We start from the raw sequence: 27044 nt of genomic DNA, 5'->3' as shown, positions 1-27044 counted from the left end.
GGGAAGGGTGGACACTAGGAAATTTTTTCCGTTAGGCGAGGAGACTAGGACCCGTGGACACAGCCTTAGAATTAGAGGGGGTCAATTCAGAACAGAAATGCGGAGACATTTCTTCAGCCAGAGAGTGGTGGGCCTGTGGAATTCATTCCGCAGAGTGCAGTGGAGGCAGGGAAGCTAAATGTCTTCAAGGCAGAGATTGATAGATTCTTGATGTCACGAGGAAGTAAGGGCTACGGGGAGAATGCAGGTAAGTGGAGTTGAAATGCCCATCAGCCATGATTGAATGGCGGAGTGGACTCGATGGGCCGAATGGCCTTACTTCCACTCCTATGTCTTATGGTAATAGATTAAATCTCAGTTGAATTGTGAACATGATCCCATTCATTCCCTCTTTTTGAACACATGCGCAGAACTAAAACTCTGGTTTGTTGAGGCATTCTTGGCACCTTCAAAGGAATTTCTGTTTCTATAAAACTCTCAATCGGTGCTTATGGAAAAGATATTGGAAAATTACTCGTACAAAATCTGTTCATCTTAAAATTCTATCGTTTTGTCACTTTACTTCTCAGATATTACTTTTTTTAAAATTCAGCTTTGATTTTTATAGTGTGACTGAAGTTATTGCTTCCTGTACTTGTATTACTAGTGTTTTTATTTGGGAGCAGGTTTCTGTGGACCATAAACTCTAGTATAGACAGTTACATTGAAAGGTCTGTTTTCTGTACAGCGGTTTCAATATCATTTGCATCTTGTTTTTGCTATTTAAGTTAGTAGTAACATGTTTAAGTTGCTCTGATGAGCTTTCCCTGATTTTCTTTCTTTTTTTTTATTTAAAATTTGCCTTTCCATAGGTGTGGAAAATGTTTCCCTTCAGCTGGATCTGGAAGCTGAGTTCCATTTTACCCACCTCATCATGACTTTCAAGGTAAACAGTTAGTTCTGCACAAGTGGTCCTAGTGGTGAAAAGCTCGTAAGTTTTATTAACGGAAGGAATACATGGAATGACCTCTCGTCAGTAAAATTGTTTTGGTGTGAATGAGTTACGAATGATTATTGGCTATACGTGAGTTTCCAGACTTTTTAATAGTTGCTTATATGCATTAAACTTGTGGATGTTATTGCTACTTTGAGCAGTAAAACCATTGAAGTTTATTTCAGGAGCTTATTGATCTTACTAACCTTTTTACCAGGCTTTTAGTTTTACTTTTCCTTGAATACACTGCATTCAGCCATTTCATTTCGCTTTTATAAAGCTCCACTTAAGGATATTTGGTTTGTTTATAAATTTGAATGTCTACCTTGTGCTCGATTTTCTACCTGCTTGGTAGAGACTCTCCTATATTTGAGTTGGTCACTCTATAAAGACTGCTGTATAAACAACCACCTGAAAAACATTAAGAATGCTTTTAACAGTTACTTATAGTGTGGAAAATTTGAAATTAGAAAATGAGTGTGATGTTATGCCACTATAATTTGGATGACTACTCCACTTAATGTAAAGCACCTAAAGCAATGGCAATTTAGTTGTTAATCTCAGTTAGTATTTGTATGGCATCGACTTATTAAAAATTCATTTTCAGGATATCACATTGGTAAGTAACTTATTGCTATTTCTTAGTTGTCCTTACAGTAGATCTCTTGTTTGAGTGTTCCTTACCTATAAGCAAGCTTATTGTTCTCTGGGCCTTTTCAAAACTGAGGGGAAGAATTTAAAGGGCAACTTTTTCATGCAGAGGAACTTGTGAAGGCTGGTACAATTACAGTATTTAAAAGGCATCTGGATGGGTATATGAATAGGAAGGGTTTAGAGGGATATTGGATATATGCTGGCAAATGGGACGAGATTAGTTTAGGATATCTGGTCAACATGGACCAGTTGGACTGTGCTGTACGTCTCTGACTATGGGGCAGCTCAGTGGTTAGCAGTGCTCAGCAAAAGTGAGGACTGCAGATGCTGGAAACCAGAGTTTAGATCAGAGCGGTGGTGGAAAAGCACAGCAGGTCAGGTAGCATCCGAGGAGCAGGAAAATTGACATTTCGGGCAAAAGCCCTTCATCAATTTAGCAATGCTGCCTCTCAATGCCAGGGACCAGGGTTCAATTCCACTCTCTGGTGCCTGTCTGTGTGGAGTTTGCACGTTCTCTCTGTGTCTGTGTGGGGTGCTTTGGTTTCCTCCTACAGTCCAAAGATATGCCATGGATTGGCCGTGCTAAATTGCTTATAGTGTTCAGAGATGTGTAGGTTAGGTGCATTAGTCAGGGATAAATGTAGAGTAACATGAAAATAGGTCTGTGTGAGATACTCTTTGTAGGGTCGGTGTGGGCTTGCTGGGCTGAAGGGCCTGTTTCCACACTGTAGGGATTCAATTTTATTCTATTCTCATAAAGATCAGTGTGGATATCCAATGCAGTGCTGTTCATACTGTTGTTGTTACCTCCTGGGGGAAACATTTGCAGCCATGCTACCTTTGGTCATCCTGAGGGTACGTCTTTATGCTGAGAGTTTGATCTCCATGCCTCCCAAAATATACTGGGAAAATGTTAGGTAAAACGTTTTCCCCGTGCATAGGGCAGTTTTTTGAATTGAGGTGTTAGAATGTTTAAAACCTTCTGTAAATTATAACTCCGCAGCAGTGTTCTTTTATTAGCTTCTACTCCCAAGTAGATTTTCAGTACCTTTTGACTTCGGTCACTTTCCAATATTTTGCTCGTGTGGCTGCTGTTGTGTCTGCATAATCAATGAGTGCCTGAAGCCTGTTTGTTTGTGAAGTGGGCTAATTGTGATAGAAGCCCAATACTAGCCTTGGTACTCAGTAATAACGTTGATATGGTAACTCTACCAAATGATAGGAGCTTTCTATACAGCTAGGGATTGAATGAGGGACCTTCTGGTCAATATTATCTAGTTACTTCCCATCTGTATAATTGAGATTGGTGCAATTTAGTAAAATTTGGCAGCCCTTCCTAACTGCCTCTTTGTCAAATTTCTTTTTTAACAGAATACTCTGTATTGCATACACATGTATAAACAAGGAGCAGGACTTATGTAGCCCCTCAAGTCTATCAGCTGTGTTAGTTAATAAGATCTTGGCTAATCTAATTGTATAGGAGAACGTGAGGATTGCAGATGCTGGAGTACCAGAGTTGAAAAATGTGGTGCTGGAAAAACACAGCAGGCCAGACAGCATCCGAGGAGCAGGAGAATCGATGTTTCGGGCATAAGCCCTTCTTCAGGAATGAGGCTGGTGTGCCAAGTGGGCTGAGATAAAAGGTAGTGGGGAGGGATTTTGGGGGAGGGGCGCTGGGAATACGATAGGTGGAAGGAGGTGAGGGTGAAGGTGATGGGGCGGAGAGGTCGGGAAGAAGACCTCCCGACCTCTCCGCCCCACCCCCTCTCCGGCCTATCACCCTCGCCCTCACCTTCCACCTATCGTATTCCCAGCCTCACTCCCCCCCCCACCTTTTATCTCCACCCGCTTGGCACACCAGCCTCATTCCTGAAGAAGGGCTCTAGACTGAAATGTTGATTCTCCTGCTCCTCGGATGCTGCCTGGCCTGCTGTGTTTTTCCAGCACCACATTTTTCGAATCTAATTATATGTCGAACTTGACACATTCACCGGCACTAATGTCCTTTCACCAGCTCGCTCACCAAAAATCTATCCGCCTCTGTCGTAAAAATATTCCAAGACACTCTTCCCGAAAAGGCTATTCAAGTAGAATTCTACAGACTCTCAGTACTCTGAGAGGGAGAAACAAAACATCCATTTTAAATGAATCCTGGTTTTAAGCAGTGGCCTTTTAGTTCCAGATTCTCCTTTTGGGGGTAACAACATCTGCCCTGTCAAGACTCCTCGATCAAGTCACTACCTACTCTTCTAAACATCAGTGAATACAAGCCTAGCTCCATCTGCCCTTCCTCATAAGGCAACACACCAATTTTCAGACATTAGCCTGGTAAACATCGTCTGAATTGCTTCAAGCACCTTTTTGGTTCCTTCTTTAAATTCCACATACTCCAGACATGGTTGTACAACTGAAGCAGAATGTTCATACATTTAGATTCAATTCCTCGATCAATAAAGAATAACATTCTGTAGGCTTTCCAAATTACTTGCTCTGCATTCTCTCACTATTTAAAAAATTATTATTTTTATTTTTCTAGCCAAAATGGACAATTGGGAAACTATCTTTTCTCCGATCCTTGTCCATTCACTTCGACTACCTTTTAATAGGCTCCATTTAATCAGTTCACAACTTATTTTCCTACCTGTTGTTAGCTCAGCAGTAAGTCTGGCACTTCTATCGTCTAAGCCTTCATTCAAATCATTCTTATAAATTGTAAACAGTTGAGGTCCCAGTGGGGTACTTCCCTAGGGTACATCATTTATTAAATCTTGCCAAAATGGTAAAGACACATTTATTCCTAATCACTGCTTCCTGTAAACCAACCAATTACCTGTTCAATCCAAAATGATAATTTTTGTTTTGCAGTAATCTTTGTGGCATCTTATCAGATACCTTCTGGACATCTAAATGCAGTACGCCCACCACACCACCTTTATCCACAGCACATTCTTCTTCAAATAATTCAAAAAATTGGCGAAGCATGATTCCCCATTTGTAAAACTATGTTAATGCTACCTTGAAATTATCCAAATGTCCTGCTAGAGCTTCTTTAGTAATAGCTTCTAACATTTTTCTTATGACAGATGTTAAGCAAACTTGCCTATATTTTCCTGCTTTCGGTTTCCCTCCTGTTTTAATTAAAAGAGTTACATTTGCCATCTGCCAATCTAATGAGACCTTCCTTGAATGGAGGGAATTTTGAAAAATTAATAGCAATGTACCAACTGATTCACTGGCTGATTTTAAAAGTTGAGGTGAAGTTTACCAGCCTGCAGCTCCCAACCTGCAGCTACCACTTCTGCAGTGATTGTAATTCTCATGAACTGATCCCTTCCTTCCATTTCCTGATGTACATCTGCCTGTAAGGCATACACATGTAGGAATCAGTAACAGAAATAGGTCACACAGTCCCTTGAGCCAGTTTGCTATTCAATAAGACCAAGGCTAATCTGAATTTAAGCTCCAATCCACATTCCTACCTCCTGCTGTGATAGCCCTTTAGCACCTCTTTTAACAAGAATCTATCTACCTCTGCCTTAAAAATATTCAAAGACTCTGCTTCAACCACCTTTCCAAAAGTTTGAGAGAAATATTTTCAATGGGCAACCACAGATCTTTAAGCAGTGATGCCTAGTTCCGTTGTGATGCTTTAAATAGAGATGATGGGAATAAGCCTCTCTAATCTCTAGTTATTAAAGAGAATATCTTGTGTTTTGCAATTTTAAAACCAAGATATCAACAATATAAAATGCATTTGGGAAAAAATAAGTTTGGAATACACCTTGACCATAAGTGAGATAATTAGTATTGAATTGTACAAAATGGAAATCTAGCATTTCAAAACCACATACAGTAAATCAGTACAAGTTAATTTCTGAAGCCTCTTTCCTCCCTCGATTATAATCTGCTATTGGAAGAACAACTTGCGGGAGCTATTGATCTGCTTTACTAAATGATGCACATGTAACTCCATAGAGGGTCTAAGTTCCTACTTACAAAATTGTGCATGTTCAGTTTATTTGCAAACTATTTGTTTATTAATCTACCAAGTATTTGTCTAAACATACATTGGCTATGAACAAAGTGAGATTTTCTTTTGTATCTATGGAACTTTTTTAAAGTAGAAGGAAGATAATACAGAATGGCTAGCAGGACTGTATCATTCCTTAAATAACAATGGCTCTTTAGTCAGTGATAGTTTCCATTTCAAAGCTGTTCAAGTTCTTCTCATTGCCTTGCAGTCATCTATGGGTGGTGAGGGTTGAATTCTAAAGAGATTTCGCACATATTTACTTTGTATTTCTTCCTGTTTAGAAGGGTGAGAGGTGGTCTAATAAGAGGATTCTGAGAGGAATTCCATAATATAATTAACCTTAAAATTGGAGCAGGACCTGTCTTTCTTAAAATCACAGTGGTTTTTCGTATAAAGGACAATAAAGTACATGAAATTCTCTCCCAGCTGATGTTGAGTCCATTGCAAATTTCACTATAGATCAGCGAATCATGTTGAGTAAAGGTACCAGGGAAATGGATTAAAGATAACTAAATGGAGTTGAAATTAGACAGGATCTAATTGAATGGCTGAATAGGTTGGAGACCCTGACTCCTGTCCTGAAGTTACGTTTCCCACATGCAAATTATTGAATATGTTTGGCTAATAAGATAAAGCATCTCTCTTTTTCTCTCTAGACTTTCCGCCCAGCTGCTATGATGATCGAGCGATCTTCCGATTTTGGGAAAACCTGGCAGGTCTATCGGTATTATGCTTATGATTGCGAGTCGTCCTTTCCAGGCATTCCAACAGGATCACTAAAGAAAGTGGACGACATTATCTGTGACACTCGGTACTCTGATATTGAGCCTTCTACTGAAGGAGAGGTTTGTAACAAATGCTGAGCAACAAGCGATTGTTGGCCAGTGCTTTCTGCGTAGCTCAGCTTAGTACAGATCTAAGTCTTAAAATGATCATTGAATTCTATTTTCCATTGCCTACATCTAAACATTATCAAGGTCATGATGCGCTCAGTGTCACTTGTGTTATCAGTTCAACTTTTCTGTCTTTAGGTTATCTATCGTGTGTTGGATCCAGCCTTTAAAATTGAAGATCCATATAGCCAGAGAATACAAAGTAAGTGTTACTTCTAGACTTATATTGCTACAGTTTAGTACTTTTAATGGGAACTAAACAATACTGTAATTTTTTGATTGCTGTCAATGATTTACACAGAACAATGATTTATTCATATTCCTGCTAATATTAACATGGATCTCTACATGTTTTTCATTGTAACAACTGTTTTTCTGGTAATGTTTCTTTATTGATGGTAGTAACTGGGTAAATAATTCTGTATTAATCATAGTTTCCTGTCTGCCCCACATGCTTCCTGTTGACTTGAATATAACCTGGTTGCAGTAAAGAAGTGTAGGATGTTCCCCATCAAGATGTTGTTTTTGGCAGAAAACTGGAAATTGTAGATTTTTTAAAATTTGTTAACTTCCAGGCGTCTGTTTGATTTTTGTCTGTTCCTTTTATGATCTCAATGAAACAATAAGCATATTCCGGTCATGATGGAGAGAGAAAATGATTTTTATACTAGCATTGCATGTCTCTTGTATGCGCTCTCTCCTCACCCCACCCCGACACTCACAATTGAATTTGAGGATAACTGAGAGTTGGATGAACAACAGATTCACCCAGGTTTACACTTCAATCCAAACTATTTGTTTCTGATCAATGGAAGCACTCCGGTTTTGAATCTATTAGAAAGCGGCTCCGTTGGCTGTGTCTAAGCTGACGTTTTTGCTTGCACAACAGTTTCCCTCAGCTTGACCTGCTTGCAGGGGTTCTTCAGCTTGAAATTTATTGGCTTTGTGGAATTCAGGAAGAAAGCTACAGTTTTTTTTTGTTCCTTAATTGCACTAGTTTTTTAGAGATTAAATAGATTTTGGAACTGATTGATCAAAAAGGTGGAAGATGTCAGACTTGTTAATTTTGTGTTGTAAATTGTGCAAAGATACCAACTGAAGAACTATTGGGAAAGATATTTATTGCAAAGTATATTTTGCATTAAATTTATAATGCTGCATTCAGTTTGAGCAGAGAATCTACTTTGATTTCTAAACCTACTGATTTGTCATCAGGCATTTTTCAAGATAATAAAAATTGTCAGATTTGAAAACATGCTTCTTTTTAGCTTCTAGTTAGCCTTGCAATACAGTGAAATTGCAGAATTAATGGATGTAGGTTAGTAAAATTAAAGTTTTGACTGTTTTTGAGAAAATTAAGAATTTCATTATTTCTAAGATACTAATTTTAATGAGGGATTTCAGTTTAATTACATATTTTGTCTTGAAGATATGCTGAAGATCACAAATCTAAGGATAAAGTTCACCAAACTCCATACTCTGGGTGACAATTTGCTAGACTCTCGAATCGAAATCAAAGAAAAATATTACTATGCTATCTATGACATGGTAGTTCGAGGAAATTGTTTCTGCTATGGACATGCCAGTGAGTGTGCTCCTGTTCATGATTCTGATGACCAGGACGTGGATGGAAAGGTGAGTACAAAAGTCACTTGCAATGACATTGAACTTACTGATTTAAAGCAAACATTAGTTTTCAACTTTAGTCTTGAACTGTCATTTAAATACTTGATGCTGTTTTGGCTTCCACATTCTACTTTATGGCAATAAAACATGTACTTGCACTTTCAAGCTGGCTGTTATGAAATGTGAGGTGTTGCAAACTTTGTTTCAAGCCTTGAAGTGGAAATGTGACCCACTCCAGAGTGAAGTTTGATGGAACTCCTATCAGAGCTTAATTGAACCCAGATGAAAAGTTTCCTTGACCTGACGCTGCCATTTCCTGTTCTTGCCTTTTAAGACAAAAACTGAGTTTGAGTTCACAAAGTCTTGGTTTTTCAGTTTCCTGTTAGAGGTCAGATTAGAGTCTGGATGTATTCATTTTCTGATAAGACATGTTGCAGTAATTTCACTAATACCTTTCTTAATTCTGTTCTTTTCCTTCTCCTCCCTCCCACCCCCACCCCCAGTTGCATCCCAGCTGCAGAATAAAACTGGCATCAGCCCTGTTTCAGTCCTTCACTAACAGCCTGATCCAGCTGATAGGATGGAGCAAATACTGATCCCTTGGATAGAAACTGCTTCTCGCTTCCCTCTTGGTGCCTCAGATTCCTGTTTGCCCAGCTGTTTAAAGGCAGAGATAATTAATTGCATGGTGTGACTTAAAGCAGAATGCTTGTGTGTTGTTGTTGTTGGACACTGTAGTGCTTTAGCCTGCTGAGCCACTGTGCTGTTCAACCAGTTTTGCTGATGGGAAACTCAGGGTAAAGTGTGCAGCTTTTTGTCATGGTGTTTGGTATTACAGAAATGTTTCATTGAATACACACTCATTCAGTTTTCAGGCAAAATAATTGTTGGTAATGTTTATCATTCCAACTTTGACTAATGAACTGCATTTCCCCTCTTCCACAGTATGATTGCAGGTGAAATAGGAAAATATGTCAATTTCTGAAATGTACAGAAATGCATATTGTTCCTAATACGTTATTCCCCAAAGGTTCAGAAATAATTTTTAATTTTGTTTTTAATTTAAATATTGGGCCTACTAAAAGTGTGTGTGTGTATATATAGAGGTTAGAAGTTTGATTTTGATCCATGCAGAGGGTAAGTAGTTTAATATTTATGGTGCTCTTAAACTGAGAGAGCTGTAAGAGTTTTGAACTTTTGTTGCTCTAACTGTTCCCATGTGAGTCTAAACGACATTTGTTTAGAAACCCAGTGATTATAGTAAGTAAAATAATGGCCCAAATAGTTTCCAGATTGTGGTGTTCCCACACCTCCTTTCTTACCCTTATGTCACCTGTTACAACTAATTTTCAGGCTCGCCAACTTATTTGAGTTCCAGGTGGGGTGCCCACAATTGTCGAGCTCCTGAGTTTGGAAGGCTGAACTGGCTCCCCTTCTTTGTTCACCTGGCTCCTTCGATTGGAGTAAAGGATCCCTCCCCTTGTGGAGGTACCTTCTCTTCCAGTTCAAATGCATTTGTTTTACAAGGGTGCATACACCCAGATATTCTTGTGTTTATGAAAGAGTGAGTTTATTGGTTACATAGGCCAGCACAAGCAAGAACTTCTGCATACTAACAAAAACAGACCAGGGCTGAAACTTGTTTTGTCTCTTGTATTATTCAAGGGGGAAGATGCGAACATGTCTCTGACCCAAATGCTGTCTTTTCTACTATTTTGTGCGCTGTCTGAGGTAGTCAAAATTATATTTTAGCTTGCAGTGCATTTCTCCTTTTTGAAACTTCCTTGGCACCTTCAGGTGTGACATTTCTGAGTTTCTTTCCAGGCAGCTGGTATCACAGTCATCCTTTGGCTGTATCTCCCTTTTTAAAAACTAACGCACTGCAATTAACATTTCAGCATGTCCATAAGGATCAGACATTATGATCTGTAGTTGTCACACCACTCTCTGTATTTCTTGGCCTGAATTCCAGTGTTGGACATTTTGTCAATGTGCAATGTTCCTTCAGTTGGGTTGAACCCTTTTTAGTTTAGCATCTGTGCGGGAGGTCAGCCACATCCCTTTTGTTTTACAGTGCTGTATTCCAGTAAATGAAAAGTTTAAATATCACAAAGTCTCATTAAAAACCTATGGAGAGAAGGAACATATGTAAGGTAGATAGGTGAGGAAGTAGCGTCATAGATAAGTGGATGAAGGGATAGGGTGGCATGTAAATAGTTGGGGTTAGAAGGATGGCAGGTAGGTGGATGATGTGGTTGTATTATGAGCTATCTGAACCACTGATCAGTGTTGTATGGGCTCCTGTGTATTATTGCTTTGCATAAAGTGAATTTGGTGCCACCATCCACCTTCATGACAAGGTCATGTTTAGTTTACTGTGGTTGAGGAAGACTTCTTAATCTCTATCTTAGACTCCTAAAAAGTGAAGTAGTTTATTGCATGTTAACAGCTATAGACATTATACTGATATAATCACCATAGTTAAAAAGACTGAGATAAAGGTAAAGTCATGTTAGTCTCCGAGGACCAGAAGGCTGTGTGACAGAGGGAGACAATTGGTGGCTGCTTAACCATGAAAAGGATTTTGTAGTAACCTCAGCCAGTGTAGAAATTGAACCTACGCTATTGGCATCACTCTGCATCACAAACTAGCCGTCCAGCCAACTGATTCAGTGTATCAGTTGTACTGTTTGAAGATTGCTTCTTGCTTGACATGATATCTCTCACTGGTACTGAGGATTCCTCCTAGGATGCAAAAGAAATTAAGTTTAAAAACCAAAAGAACTGCAGATACGGTAAATTAGAAACCAATGCAAATTGCTGGAGAAGCTCAGCAGGTCTTGCAGCATCTATGGAGAGAAATCAGAATTAACGTTTTGGGTCAAGTGACGCTTCCTCAGAACCACTGAGTTCTGAGGGAGGGTCACCAGACCCAAAACATTAACTCTTGATTTCTCTCCACAGATACTGCCAGACCTACTGACCTTCTCCAGCAGTTTCTGTTTCTGTGAGGGAAACTAAGTTACCTATTCAAACTTGTCTTCTGAATCACTTCAATACTTGACATCAGATTTAAAACTATTTGATCACCAAACTGTGTCACATTCTGAATCTTTAACTGACATAATTCAGTGAGCTCAGCCATGGTATATGATCCAATAGTATAGTGACAATTGCCTCAGGATCAAGTTTAAAATTATTGAGATATTAATTAGCATAAATGTTTCCTTCTGTTGGTTTTTCTGTTGTCTGCTTTATCTGATGAATTTCTTGTGAACATCTATTTGATGAGTTGATGCTCTGGTATGATGTCCTACTTTTTCTGAAAATGACCTGTTGCTTTACAGATAAACTGTTCATATTCTATGATATTATCAGATCATATACTGTGACTGTAGAAACACTGTCTATAGCCAACAGCAGTGTGATATCATGGTCCAAGTGGTATAATACTTGAGGTTAAAAGTATGCTACAAACAACTGTACAATACAAGAGGATCTCAGATAGTAGAGAACTTTTGCATATTTCATGGTAAGAATTCTCACTCTTGGAACAGGTTTGAATCCCTCTGACACTTTACAATACAATAATCTTCCTGGGTATTATTATTATTTTGGAATTATTTGGGTAAGTAAGCAAAATTCTTCTGAAAACTCCAATTCTGCGTTAGAGTTGAGGATGTGATGCTGCACCTTTAATAAGGTTATGGTGTCCTTGACATTTTCTTCAGAGGTTGTAAAACTTACAGCCTCCAAAAAGTCTTAAGTTGAAGGGTTTTAGGGCTAGTTTGATTATAGCTAATATATACTGCCTCAGACAAAAGGCTTTCAGGTTTGGAAAAAAAAGAACTTGTACAATGAAAGGGAGATAGCCATTTCTCTCAGCTCAGTTTTTCTCTGATTTGGTTTCATTAGCAAGTAATAGAGTTTTGAAGCTGCTGGACCCAAAGGAGCAGGTCCAGGCTGGTACTCTCTCTCTGCCGCCTTCCATGTAAGAGCCTGTGTTTGATTTTCCCGGTTGTGCCATGGGTATTTATGGGGATTGTTGCAAGTATTTGGAAGAGCATCATTAAGTGGGGATAGTCTATTGGGTTTTCAGATGGGTTAAGTTATTCGGTATTCTGTTCTCTCTTGTTTGTGTTCTTGGTAATCTTGTAAATAAATTCTGTTTTGTTTAAAACGAAGTGGTTTGACCAGCTGCATCTTTCCTGGAATACCTGCATTACACCAGTTTAAAACAACAAGCAAAGTTAGGGTCTGGGCTGCTTTCTTGAAATGTTTTGAGAGGGTCTGGCCTGGTCCATAACAAGGGTATTTTCAGAGGGTTTTGGACACCAGGTAATTGACTTTTGGAAATTTTGATTTCCTGGACAGAGCCTGTCTAGGTGATGCATTGGGGCATCCAAGAGGTTCCATAGCACATCTTTCAGAGTATGTTGCTGCAACAAGTATTTTTTTCAGTCAGGAAATCTAGTATATTATTGGGTTTGTGGTTACCTTGTGTTTAAGTCAAGTGAATGTGGATGTTTTGGCTGAAAATGTGTTGCTGGAAAAGCGCAGCAGGTCAGGTAGCACCCAAGGAGCAGGAGAATCGACGTTTTGGGCATGAGCCCTTCTTCAGGAATGTTCTTGGCAATGTACACAATGTTTATGTTGCTGAAGTGTCATTTGAAGTAACAGTTCATAAAGCAATCAATTCAATTTTGTTTCCCAGGTGCATGGTCGGTGTGTATGTCGTCACAACACCAAGGGGTTAAACTGTGAGCTATGTCAGGACTTCCACCATAATGCGCCTTGGAAACCTGCTGAAGGACGCAACAGCAATGCATGCCAAAGTGGGTCACACATCAAGTTGGTGAATACTTTCGTTTTGGGACTTCCTTTTTGCATGCAGGATATACTTATAGCCTTCTTTATCATTTAAAAATAAAAAAAGGCAGCATGTCCACATAACTCAGCAACATTAGCCACTGAGTACAGACCAAAAGGCTTGGGGTCAATCTCAGGAGTTCACCCTCAAGTGAAGTGACAGTAGAGTTGGTTGTGATCAACTACCTTGCCTGTAGATTGCTGAAGGAAGACGCAAACATTCTTCCTATTGTGGTTTGATTCTGTGGGACTAACATCCTTTTGTGGTCTAAACCACAGCCCACAATTAAGAAACACTGATCTTTTTTACCATTCTATTTCCCATCTGAGGTTCAATAAATTCCCAATCATTTCTTTAATCGGAATGCACAGAAATACATTGCAGTATAATCACTTTATTGGATTCTTAATGACAACATGAGTAATCAAATTTTGGCTACAAGATTGATTTGAAAAGATAAAGCAGCACAACAATTGCAGTTTAGCTTCCACAAATACCTTGAATAAAGTAGTGTTCGAACTTCATTCTTTTCGTGGACATATTTTAACTTGCGTAAAAACCAAAAGAACTGCACATGTTCCTCTGCCTGGTTGAGTTCGTCCTCCCCCTGAACAGCTCCTCTTTTAACTCCTCTCACTTTCTTCAGGTCAAAGGGATACCATGTGTACCTGCAGTCAGGACTGTCTCTTCGTGGGGTATGTGGGACATTCCTTGTTCCAATTTTGCTCCAGCCCTCCCTCTCAACTCTTTCTCCAGTGAATTGATAATATGATCAGTGCTGCTTCCCTCTTTCATTCAGAACTGGAAAGGTTTATCAATTTTGCTTCTAATTTCCACTCCGTTTTCACGTATGCCTAGTCCATCTCTGTCTCCTCCCTTCCCTTCCTTGACATGTTTCCATTTCTGGGGATAGGATGGCCACCAATATCCACTACCAACCAAGCAACTTCCACAGTTCCCTTGATTATACATCCTCACACCCTGCTTCCTTAAAGGCATCATTCCATTTTCTCAGTTTCTCTGTCTCCATTGTATGTGTTCTGATGCAAACTTCAACAAGAGCGCCTCCAAAATGTCCATTATCATCCCAACCGAGGATTCCACAGGACTGTAGTTCACAGGGCCCTCCGCCGGGTCCAACCCATCTCCCACATTTCTCTCCTCATCCCCTGATTTCCCTCCCAAAAGAGGAATAGGGTCCCCTTTGTCCTCCCCTTCAATCTCCCTCAACATCCATATCCAGGAGATAATTAGTCACCATTTTCACCACCTTCAATAGGACTGCACCACCAGACACCCATTCCCCTCTGCTCCCTCGTCAGCCTTTGACAAGGGATTACTCCAGGAAACCCTGATCCACTCGTCCTTCACTCCCAACTCCCTCAGCCATCCCCACAGCACCTTCCCCTGCAATCACAGAGGATGTAACACCTGCCCATTTACTTCCTCCTCCGTAGCCAGGGCCAAAACATACCTCCCAGCTGAAGCAGCAAATTACCCGCACATCACACAATCCAGTCTACTGCCTTCACTGCTAACAGTGTGGTCTCTACATTGGGGAAATGAAGCATAGACTGGGTGATGGCTTTGTTCTACGTTCTGTCTGCAAAAAAGTAATTGAGTATCCAGCTGCTTGCCACTTCAACACACCATCTTGTTTGCTGACCGACATCTGTCTTGGGCTTGCTACAGTGCTCCAGCAAAGCTTCAGTCCAAGCTGGACGAACAGCACCTCATTTTCCACTTGGATACTGGAACAGCCTTCTGGACTCCATATCAAGTTCCACAATTTTAGAACTCGATGCACCTTCTCTCATAACCTTACCCAAACCTCATGCACCAGGTCTTGCTATCACATGGTCTGCTATTACACACAATCTATTGTTAGCTGCGAACAGTCCCCATTAGAAGCTATTCATTCTCCTCAGCTGTTATCCACTCCTTTGTCCAGTTGTCCTCTCTCTCTCTCTGTGTCTCTCTCTCTCTGTGTCTCTCTCTCTCTCTCTCTCTCTCTCTCTCTCTCTCTCTCTCTCTCTCTCTCTCTCTCTCTCTCTCTCTCTCTCCCTCTCTCTCTCTGTATGGGGTCTACCACTACTTATGGTTTAATCCTTAGCCCCTCACCCTGCCCCCAAACACCACCACCACCACCCTATCACTTGCATTCAAAAACACAACATTTTCCTAGCTAACATCAGTTCTGAAGAAGGATCACTGGACCTGAAATATTAACTCTGATTTCTCTCTGCAGATTCTGCCAGATCTATTGAGTTTTTCCAGCAATTTCTGTTTTTGTTTTTACCTTTTGTAAATATTTTAGCTGACACGTTTTTAATATGTTCACATGAAGGCTGATCCGTCATTACATGGTTATCCATTTGATTTAGCTATCTGAAGTGGACTTACTGGAGCATCCCCAGAGATTCAGAAATAAGTTCACTTTCGATACCCAATCAAATGGATGCTCTCACATAACCATATTTTATTATCGATCAGTTTTAGTTATTGTGTGAATGTTTCGGTTGATGGAATTCAGCTACGTTGGGCATCTTTGACACTTCAAATAAATATATTGCTCACAACATTCAGCTCTTAGACTGAATTCATAAACAATAATCTTATCAAAAACAAACAGTTTCTCATTATTTCCTAGATGTTGGCAATTAGCCAGCCACATTATTCACTCACCTTATTCCCCTTAAAGTACAATTATCTCAAACAGATTTATGTGTTTACTGAAAGAGTCCTATCTGTCTTGAAGCATTAATTTTTTCCCTCTCCACAGTGATGGATACTTCCTGACTTGCTGAGTTTCTCCAGCATTTTCAGTTTTTATTTTGGATTTCCAGCATCTACAGTATTTTGCTTAGATTTACGACCTGTCACACTTTTCTCTCAGAAATAGGCTGTTTCAGAAAACAGCTCATGAGCGTTCTCAAAGTTTCTAATATAATTGTCTATTCAAAATTTCTTGCGAACGATGGAATTTTACAATTTTGAAGTAAACTGGTGCAATGCTTTGATGCATTCAGTCCCTGCACCCAATTGCTGACCAGCAACCATGATTGGGAGTTTGTTTCAAAGTCTGCATTGGACTTTGATCTTTTACTTCCATAACTTGATGGTATCTGCTGTTGAGACTTGCAGAGTAATGAACGTTACATCAGTGGCATACCAGACCATGAAGGTGCCTCTTGCAGTAGATCTAAAACATGCTATGAGCAACAAATGTATTTTGTGGAGCAAGAATGTTTGGCTATTTTTACACTGTTGGTAAATGTTGAAAGTTATTTAAGTGGTTTGATCTCCCTCTTTCACTTAAACCAACCACACCCTCTCCACATGGTTGTATGTGTTGTAAAATATGGCTGTTAATTTCCAGCTAGAGTCATCCATTCTCGGTAAAACCACTTTTACAATGATCTGTGATGGAATAGCATTCAAGCTGCCAAATCCTGGTTGAATATCTCACCCTTTAACAGAACACACTGTTTTAAGATGCTTCAAAGAAGTGTGATCAGACCAAAACATTTCTTTCAACTCATTTGTAAATCTATGTGTCCTTTGTCAGCTGTGTATTTTGTTTAGGGCAACAAACTTCTCAAGCAAGTGTGCTGGCGCTGATTAGCTGCCAGAGGCCCACCATTTATTCTCTAAAGCGTATGAGAATTTGATATATATGTAATGTGAATGATTCTAACTTGAACCATGAACTACTTAGATGAGAAGTCAAGCTTGTGCTTTATATATTTTCAATTTCAGGATGTAGCTGCAACGGGCATGCTGATAAATGTCATTTTGACATGGCTGTGTATATAGCATCTGGTAACGTTAGTGGTGGTGTTTGTGATGGCTGTCGGAATAATACAATGGGACAACGCTGTGAACAATGTAAACCTTTCTACTACCAGCATCCAGAACGAAGTATTCGTGCCAGTGACATCTGTGAACGTAAGTTCTGTTATTTGATATACCAGGATCTATGAAAGGAGTGGTTGACATTGATCTGTTTGATCTTTTCTTTGAGGGAATTTTAAGAGTTTGGAATGGAACGTGCTTCAAGGTGTTTACTTTCTGTGTTCAGCTTTCTTTAAAAAAATTCAGTGTTACTTTTGAACTGAAGAAATTTGAAATTGCCTCCTCAATTCAAAATTATCTCGATACAGAAACAAATTTGCAATGTGATAAGAAGCACATATTTGTTACAATTAGGACTGGATGAGATGCTGATGTCATGTTAATGTCACTAGTCTTCTAAATGTCATTGAGCTGATGTGAGGTGTTAAGATGTGGAGGTGTTGGTGTTGTCCACCTAGTTCAAAGATAGAAAGCACACAACACCCATTATAGTCCAACAGATTTATTTGAAATCACAAGCTTTCAGAATGTAGCTCTTTGTCAGGTGAAGTGAGAGAGAAGTGCAGAGACCCAGAATTTATAGGCCGAGAGATCGAAAGATCATACAAATGGTGCAAGTGGAGTGCTGAATAATACATCTTTGTAGGTGATCAAAAGTGTCGGACGTGTGAGTAAAGTGTCTACAGCTGAATAACAAATGAAGGGATGACCTATAATCTAATTAAATGAGACAGAGATGATTACAAAAAAATTAAAAAATAAGATGGTGCTGGAGTTAAGCCAAATGACTGGAATAACATGAAAGGTATAAGGTTCACGTGCCGTGGGCCTATTCAAAATAACCACAGCAATCCAAACTGTAGAAACTAATTAGAGAAATCATAACCATACCTTCACTTGGTATTCAGCTGTAGACACTTTACTCACACCATCTGACACTTTTGATCACCTGCAGAGGCTTCTTATTTAATACTCCACTCACACCATTTGAATGATCTTTTGATCTCTCTGCCTATAAATACTGTGCTCTGTGTGCTTCTCTCTCGCTTCACCTGACAAAGGGGCTACACTCCAAAAGCTTGTGATTTCTGTCACCTGACTTTGTGAGGGGCTAACCTATTGATTTGGATAGGAGATTAGTTTGCTAACAGGAAAACAAAGGCAGGATTAGTCATTTTCTGATTGGCAAGATGTAACGACTGGTATGTTACAGGAATCAGTGCAAAGTCTCAACATATTACAATTTATATAAATGACTTGGATGCAGGTATGAAAATATGGTTGCTAAATTTGCTGATGCAACAAAGGTAGAAAACTATGTTGTGAGGGGGAGATGAGGCTACAAGATATAGGTACGTTATGAGAATGGGTCAAGACCCGGGAAGTATAATCTGGGAAAATGTGACTGTCCATTTTGGCTGAAAGTGTTTTCACAAAGTTGTCTAAATGGTGAGACATTGCACAGTTAAAGATGCAGAGTGATCTGGGTGTCCTAATACATTGATTGCAATTGTTTAGTGTCCCGTACAACAATTGCAGCGTTTAAAGGTCATCTAGCTGGTTCATTAGTAAGAATGGTTTAGAAGAATATGGGCCAAATGTTGGGAAATGGCACTAGATTAATTTAGGATATTTGGTTGGCCTGGACGAATTGGACTGAAGAGTCTGTCTATGTGCAGGACAACTCTGACTCTAAGTCATTCGGACAGTTAATAGAATGTTGTTGTTTAGAGAGGATATATTTCAGTTATACAAGGTATTGGCAAAACTAGATAGGTTTTTGATAATCCTAGGAATGAAATGTTTTTGGGGATAGCAGGAAATGTGGAGCTGAGGCTGCGATCAGATCATCCATGATTTTACTGAGTAGTGAAGAGGCCTGTCAAGGCTGACTGGCCTTTCTCCAGAGACCCAGCTTTAAAGCTCACCACAGCAGTTAAAATAGAACATAAAGTTATTTCTCCTTAATGGTAACTATGAAACAATCATTGTTGTAAGAACTTATTTAGTTCGCTAATGTCCTGCAGGAAAGGAAATTTACCGTTGCCACCCAGTCTGTCCTACATGTGAGTTCAATAATGCATTTGACCCTTTTAAAATGGCCGAGCAAACCACTCTGCTCAAGGCCTATGAGTAATGGTGAATAAATGCTAGCTTTGCCAGCGGTGTCTGCATCCCAAGAAAGAAAAACAAAAACTATCACTTTGCTGACAATTCATAGCAACTGAATGAAATATGAACTTCTAAATATGAGCCTTTGGCTCAAATTCACTTTTGCAAACAGTGGTCATGGTAAAACAAAAGAACGTTTGAGCTAAAAATATAATTAACTGATGACATTTGTTTAAGTAAATCAAAATGCAATTTTCTGTACTCTTGATGTATAAACTACTTGAATTTATTGCAAATGCAGCTTGTAACTGTGACCCTGCTGGATCATTAAATGGTGGAATCTGTGACAGCTACACGGATTTGACAGCTAATCTCATAGCGGGACAGTGCCGCTGTAAGCTCAACATTGAGGGTGAACGCTGTGATCTCTGCAAAGAGGGTTTCTTTGGCCTAAGTGCAGATGATCCACTGGGTTGCCAGTGTAAGTAGATGACTATTTTTGAAAATTGATATACTTTGTGTGCTTTGTTTTATGTTTTTTATTTATCTTCTCCCATGTATTGTCACTCAAATCTGTTTACAAGTGTGATTGAGAATAAACTATCATACAATTTTAGTGTAGGATTATGTTTATATGAAATTGGATCAGCATACAATGGTTTGTTCATCAGTTTAGAGAAATGAAAAGTTAAGTGCTAAATTGAAAGTTAAATTTGGTGACTTAAATGACTTAATTAAATTTCTACCTGTGAATTTCTATGATAACTCTAGTGGGGAAATTAAATTAAGATGTGGGCCATTTTGTCACAAACTACGCAAATATTTTAAATGTTTTACAAGAGTTATGTAGGTGCTGGGAATCTGGAAAAGGAATTGGAAGTGATCAGGAAGCATATAAGATGTATAATCAGGTAGGAGCGAGCAGTATAATTTTTTGATAGCATATCCTTTGGTAAATTGAATGGCTTACGAGCACAGAATCCAAGTTTCTCCTGTCAGTATAATACATTTGTTCTATTCAAGCAGTAGCTGAAAATCCCGAACCCTTCTGATGATATTGTGCTACACGCCGTACTTCTTGTACTTTGTTCATGACTTCCAAGTTTCAAAAGGTGAATGGGATTATCCATTTGAAGGATAGGTCAGAGGCTACAAATTCTGCATCAAGTAATTTCATCACCCATAACACACGAGTGTGATGGAATACTCCCCAGTGGCCTGGATAGTGCAGCTCCAACAACACTTAAAACAAAACTTGTCACGATCCAAGGCAAGGCACATCCACAAACGTTCACTCCCACCACCACTGTCGCACAGTAACAGCAAAGGGTACCATCTACAAGATGCACGTGGTGTTTCATCAAGGCTTCTTCGCTCCTTCCAAATTTACAACCACCACCATCTGCAAGGGCTGCAAACATGTGGAAATCCCACCAACTGCAAGTTCCTGCCCAAGCCACTCACCATCCTGACTTTGAAATGTGTATTCAGTGTCACCAGATTAAAAGCTGGGAATTCCTTCCCTAACAGTAGAATGTAGCATGTAGAAAAGTATATCACAGAACAGGCCCTTTGGCCCACGATGTTGTGTCGAGGTTTAATCTTAATGTAAAATATAATAGCTTAACCTACACACCCCTCAACTCACTGCTATCCATGTACATGTCCAGCAGTCGCTTAAATGTCCCTAATGACTCTGCTTCCACCACCACAGCTGGCAACGCATTCCATGCATTCACAACTCTGCGTAAAGAACCTACTTCTGACATCTCCTTAATACCTTTCCCCTAATATCTTAAAACTATGTCCTCTCGTACCAGTCAATCCTGCCCTGGAGTAAGATCTCTGGCTATTGACTCTATCTATTCCTCTCATTATCGTGTACACCTAGATCAGGTTGTCTCTCTTCCTCCTTCTCTCCAGAGAGAAAAGTCTGAGCTTTTTCAACCTTTCTTCATAAGGTAAGCTCTTCAGTCCAGACAGCATCCTGGTAAACCTCCTTTGCACTCTCTCCAAAGCCTCTGTATTTTTTCTATAGTAGGGCGATCAGACTGGACACAACATTCCAAGTGTGGTTTCACCAGAGACTTGTAGAGCTGTAGCAAAACCTCACGGCTCTTAAACTCGATGCTCCTGCTAATGAAAGCCAAAGCACCATATGCTTTCTTAACAACCCTATCCACTTGGGTGGCAATTTTGAGGGATCTATGTACTTGCATGCCCAGATCCCTCTGTTCCTCCACACTTTCAAGAATCCTGTCTTTAATCCTGTATTCAGCATTCGAGTTCGACCTTCTGAAATGCATCACTCCATATTTATCCAGGTTGAGCTCCATTTGCCATTTCTCAGCCCAGCTCGGCATCCCGTCTATGTCACGCTGCAGCCTGCAATAGCCCTCGACGCTATCAATGGCACCTCCAACCTTTGTGTCATCTGCATTCACGTCAGTATTGTGCATTCACTTACAGCAGGAGGACTGCAGTGGTGCAAACACACAGCTCACCACGACATTCTCAAGAGTGATGAGGGATGGGTAATAAATGCTGGCTCAGCAGTGCTTACATTGCATGAGTGAATTACATTAAACAAAAAATTTCAGCAGAAGTTAATGGGAAGCCTGTTGAGCCTATGGTATTTGTTTGCAGGTACAATCAGGAAACTCACGTTTCCAGGTTGAGGTTTGATTCAAACATCATGGCAATCATTGGGACCAAACCAGTTTTGCTAATTTAATTAACTTCTGCACAGATGAAACAAGCAGATGTAAACCACTCCTGTCTCCACCTCAAGTTGCAAGTTAGGAAGAATTGGAGATGTTAATTCTGACCCCATGTACATCTTAAACTTAAAAGGCTTGCCTCAGTTTAGGGTGTTTCAATAGCCCTGTAGGGATAGACCACTCAAAACCCAGTGTAACTAGGGAAAGAATATGTTGCATATGCTCTATTCATTAAAATTATAAATCCGAGCCATACAGTCAGTGTAGAAACCTTCATTTTGAATAGCTTTCTGCATGTGTGGGTAGAAGTGTTAGGGATCCATTTAATGACCTGTCCAGTTCAAACATCTCCCGGATTTTCCTCTGGTCACTCATTCCTACGGTGTGGTATGGTCAGACAGCAGTTGAAATTCTATGACTCACAAACCGTACACTCACCTTCAAAATTAATTTTAAATGTTCCTGCATCACTAAAACAGAGCATTGCTGACACATTTCATTTTGGTCACCTTAGCATGTACCTGTAACCATTTGGGAACTCATCCAGGCGGAACTCCGTGCGATGATGTAACGGGAAGTTGCTTCTGTAAGCGTCTAGTGACGGGAAGGAACTGTGATCAGTGTTTGGTAAGAAAACTACAGAACCAGAAATGGACAAAATGCTGAAAATTGTTCAAGGTTTCTGAGTTGAATTTAATTTAAACCTTTCAAAGAACACATGGTTAGTTTTAACATCCTAAATCTTTGAAATGGCATCAAATTTGTCAACCTACAGTGCAGATACTTATTTTCTACTGGCATCAATGATTTCTGTATATGAGCCCTTGTCCCAGTGCACTAACAGAAATTTATTCTTGATATCTGGGTAGGTCAACCAGAGAATTTGTTTCCTTAAATGATAGAATACTAAAGGCCTTGCTTGATTTAACCTACCTATTTTATTCAAAGAATCACAATAAACTGAGCGTACTTTCCTGTAAGTGAACATATCATTTCCCAGCCCTAAATGTATTGTGCCTAGGAGGTGAACACCAATTAAACGGAGACCTAATTTTTCCATGAAGCTTAAGTTATATTGACAGAATGTGGTGGGAAAAACTTACTAAAGTTTGTTCAACAAAGCTGGTGAAAGTATTCAGCCCCTTTTCAAACAAAATTGAGCTAATTCTCTATTTTTGGAATAACAAAGATGGGATTTAAGTTATTTGTCACGGAAAACAGCTTCTCTAGTTTATTTCAGAGTCCACAGATTTGGTTTTTGTGGCAATGTGATTTTTATATTTAAAAAAAAACTTCATTGAAGTTGAAGAATATGAATTGACTATTTAGTTTTACCACATGATTTGAGACCATGCATAATTAAGTTAGTCTCTTAATGGTTTGGCTGTAGTCATGTGATATTTAAAACTATACCGATGTATTGTTTTACAGCCGCAGCACTGGGGATTAAGCAGTGATCTTGATGGCTGTCGCCCCTGTGACTGTGACTTGGGGGGATCCTACAGCAATGAGTAAGACTGGCTTCTTAATCATTTAAGAATGATGTTCAAATGATTACTGATTAACTGGGAACGTTCAAATGCCACAACAGTTTGGATGAAAGGAGGTAGTGATAAATGCAACAGCGAGTTGCTTCTAAAAGTGTCTTTTCGTTCAACTGCCTCGTGGTTGAATAGCAATTGAAAGAATGCTCCCAAATGATATTCTTTCTCCAATAGCTACTTGAATGAAAATGATGATTTATAAAACAAGTTTTCTTTAACAATGTGATCATTTCTCTGCTGCCCTTTCAGTTCCTCTAATTTTCTCCTCATACCTATCTGATTCTGGCGATGAGGACTCTTGATGTTGTACCATTTTGTTTATCAGAAGCCCTGATGTTGTACTTTGTTCAAATGATGATTTTTGTGCATGAGTCCTAATGTAAGTCGCAGCAAAATTATGTCAGTATGTGCTCATTTCTTTGTGTGTTTAATAGTAGCAAAAGTGTGTTAGCTTTTCATGGGGAGGGGAGGGGGGAATTGTCTTTTGTTTTAATGTCTGCTGCTAATGAAGTGCCCAACGGAAAGGCATTATAATTTTAAATGTAACCAGGCTACTACTCCCGTTAGGAGACAGTAGTCCCCGCTGTCTTCTGTGTTCCGCCCCCCCCAAATACTCCCATTAAGCATAGTCCCAATGCACATGGTTCAGGTTGCAATGAAGTAACACTGGTTTTGCTTTTACAGCTGTTCTGCAGAGACAGGCCAGTGTCCATGCAAAAATCATATGGTTGGACGTCGCTGCAATGAAGTTGAATCTGGGTTTTATTTTATTGCCCTGGATCATTACACATATGAGGCAGAGGAGGCTGCCTTGGGTCCTGTAAGTTAGCTTTGATTAGGGACAGTTGTTGTGTAGAGGTCCTTTCTGACTTTTGAAACACTCATGATGACTTTCCTTCATTGCAGGAAGCGACAATAGTACAGCGCCAGTCTCCGCAAACTCATTCTCCAACCTGGACAGGAATTGGATTGGTAAGGGCTCCTGAAGGAGCATATCTAGAATTCCATGTACACAACATCCCATATTCCATGGAGTATGATCTGCTGATACGTTATGAACCTCAGGTTAGTAATCTTAATTCAGTAAGCTGTCTCCGTAATACTTACATAGAACATAGTAATATTGACATGAATGCAATGTGCTCCTTCTGTTCAGCTACCAAAAAATTGGGAAGAAGCAAAAATAACTGTGTTCCGTCCTGGTAAAATTCACAGCAGCAGTCGATGTGGGAATACTACACCTGCTGATGACAACCAAGTCTTTTCTCTGCCATCAGGATCAAGGTTAGAATCAAAGTACTTAATTGTTTTACTTGTTAACTGTTTTAGATTTTGCATATTCTTTGACAAAATTTGGAAGGAAGTAGCATAGTAGACTTGTACTAGGATAAAGCCAACTTAAGATAAATAAAATGTTGTGAATTGTGGTAAGCTACCAGTCTAAAGTATTGGGATAACTATGAATGTTGGTCGTAATGTTCCTCTCTAGGTATGTGGTCCTACCTCGGCCTGTATGCTTTGAGAAAGAACTTAATTACACCATTCGTTTAGAGTTAACAAAGTACTCAACTGATGATGAAATGGAAACTCCTTATACACTCATAGATTCGGTATGTATGTTTATAAATAAATATTATCTAAAATTTACTTCAGTAGATCTAATTGATAAATGTATTGGCATGTCCAGGTACAAATACCCTTTTTTCCATTTTAATACTTACAAGTGTCACAAGTTACGATTGTAGCTTTAAGTTAGTATGGTTGTAATGTTTACGGATGTATGTGAAATTAACTGGTAGGTCTTACAATATGTTTGCCTAGATTACAGCTTTTCACTCTAAATTGAATCAGAAATTCCTGCTGAAGTCAGCATGTTCTATTAGATTCTGCTTTGCAGAGATAAGTAAAATTGCTCTTAAGTCTTAATCTCCAATGACACAAAATGTAAAACTTTTGAACTTCTCTAAAAGAGAATGGATTTTGACAAAGGAACTGATTCTTAATTCGATTTTTCTCCAGCTTGTACTCATGCCCCACTGCAAGTCACTGGATATATTCTCTGTAGGGGAATCGAGTGAGATTGTCACAAACAAAGCCTGGGAAACCTTCCAACGATACCGCTGCTTGGAGAACAGTCAAAGTGTTACTAAAACTCCAATGACAGATGTCTGTAAGGGCATCCTGTCTAGCATTTCTTCCATAATCCACGAAGGAGCTTTACGTACGTTTATCTTCATTCTTTCTACAAAATATTTATCATGGTGGGCTGGTAGTTGAGAAATATGGGGTAACCAGAGCAGTAATTACTTAGATTACTTGAAAACAAGAGAGATTTTAATAAATATGGTATAAACATTCGTTCACAGTTGGAATGCATTTACAGTTTTGAAAGGACATTGAAACATAGACTTTGAAGACTTAATTACATCTTTACTTTGAAGGATTGGAGGAAAAACTAGTGAAAGATTTATTTCTGCTGTTCAGTGCATCAATAACAAGAAGGCATAAACTTAAGACTGGTCATGAAATCTTAAAGAAAAAGATCATGGCTTTGAACATTTCCTTAAAGGATAAGGGATTATGGAATGTGTTACTGCAAATTGCTCTTGATAAGTTAGCACAAACAGTGGAATAGTTAAGCATTTGAATAAGAATATAAAAGGTGCCAAAATTGTACTCTTCCATGTTGAAACACCTGTGGTTTTTCAAAAGTAGTTTTTCACATCCACTTCAGCATGCTGAGTACGTAGTTTTTGGAAGAATTTATTTCTTTGCTGGTACACAGACTTGTGATTTATCTTCTGTTGTGGCTTTGTACTTTTTAAAAATAAATCAGTATTGAAGGGTGTAATAGCTTAATTAGAAAGTTGTGGTCAGGATTGTCATGACATTTACTAGAAGGAGTTGACTATAATGTTACCTGGTGTGGAGGGGAAGGCCCTACACTGAAAGGCTGAGGGACTGGAGGCTGTTTTCGTGAGAGAAGGTGGTTCAAATGTGACTTAATTGAGACATATAAGATAATCAGAGGGTTAGATATTTTGGACAATGAGAGCCTTTTTCCTTGGATGGTGATGGCGAGCATGAGGGGACATTGCTTTAAATTGAGAGGGTGATAGATATAGGACAAATGTCATAGTGAGTTTCTTTACTCAGTAGTAGGGGCATGGAATGCACATCTGGCAACATTAGTTGACTTGCCAACTTTACAAACATATAAGTGGTCATTGGATAGGCATATGGATGAGAATGGAATAGCATAGGTTAGGTGGGCTTCAGATTGTTTTCACAGGTCAACACAACATCAAGGAGCCTGTACTGCACTGTAATGTTCTATGTTCCAGTTGCTTTGGTATGGCAGTTTTAATTTTATAAAACTGATTTATAAGCTGAGCAAGAAGTTATACATGAAGGACAACTAAGGGCAGTAAATTTGACATTTTCAGTGAAAAGCATATTCAGATGTTTTATCAGCATGCTATCAATGCTTGTTTAAAGAGCTTAGTTGAACAGTTTTGGATCATGATCTTTGAGGAATGCTTTGAAGAGCTTTGTAGATTAATGTATCAGTGATTTTATTCGTCTGGGATGGATTTAAATTTTCAAGAAGCATTTCAAATTGTTTGCCAGAGGGTAAGTAAAACTGAATTAAAAGAATGAATACAAAACAGTGACAAATAATTATTAGAACACAAGAACATAATGTGGAGGTGCTGGTGTTTGGACTGGAGTGGGCAAAGTCAAAAATTGCACAGCACCAGGTT

General features: G+C 39.2%; 1 protein-coding gene across 1 annotated transcript in view; it reads left to right on the top strand.

The window, feature by feature from the left end:
- The window catches only part of lamb1a (laminin, beta 1a), a 106269-nt gene that overhangs the window by 14584 nt on the left and 64641 nt on the right, over nucleotides 1-27044 (top strand). The window contains exons 4-17 of the mRNA XM_060842930.1: nucleotides 852-925; nucleotides 6317-6505; nucleotides 6692-6755; nucleotides 7983-8188; nucleotides 12894-13014; nucleotides 16809-16997; nucleotides 19318-19497; nucleotides 22251-22363; nucleotides 23168-23247; nucleotides 23965-24100; nucleotides 24187-24345; nucleotides 24437-24564; nucleotides 24770-24890; nucleotides 25300-25501. Of these exons, the coding sequence (XP_060698913.1) occupies nucleotides 852-925; nucleotides 6317-6505; nucleotides 6692-6755; nucleotides 7983-8188; nucleotides 12894-13014; nucleotides 16809-16997; nucleotides 19318-19497; nucleotides 22251-22363; nucleotides 23168-23247; nucleotides 23965-24100; nucleotides 24187-24345; nucleotides 24437-24564; nucleotides 24770-24890; nucleotides 25300-25501 (1962 nt within the window). The remainder of the gene's footprint in view (nucleotides 1-851; nucleotides 926-6316; nucleotides 6506-6691; nucleotides 6756-7982; nucleotides 8189-12893; nucleotides 13015-16808; nucleotides 16998-19317; nucleotides 19498-22250; nucleotides 22364-23167; nucleotides 23248-23964; nucleotides 24101-24186; nucleotides 24346-24436; nucleotides 24565-24769; nucleotides 24891-25299; nucleotides 25502-27044) is intronic.

Source organism: Hemiscyllium ocellatum, chromosome 23 (genome assembly GCF_020745735.1).
Source record: "Hemiscyllium ocellatum isolate sHemOce1 chromosome 23, sHemOce1.pat.X.cur, whole genome shotgun sequence".
In the NCBI taxonomy this organism is placed as follows: Eukaryota; Metazoa; Chordata; class Chondrichthyes; order Orectolobiformes; family Hemiscylliidae; genus Hemiscyllium; species Hemiscyllium ocellatum.
The sequence above is the reverse complement of the archived record's forward strand: the minus strand, read 5'-3'. Positions and strand labels throughout refer to the sequence as shown.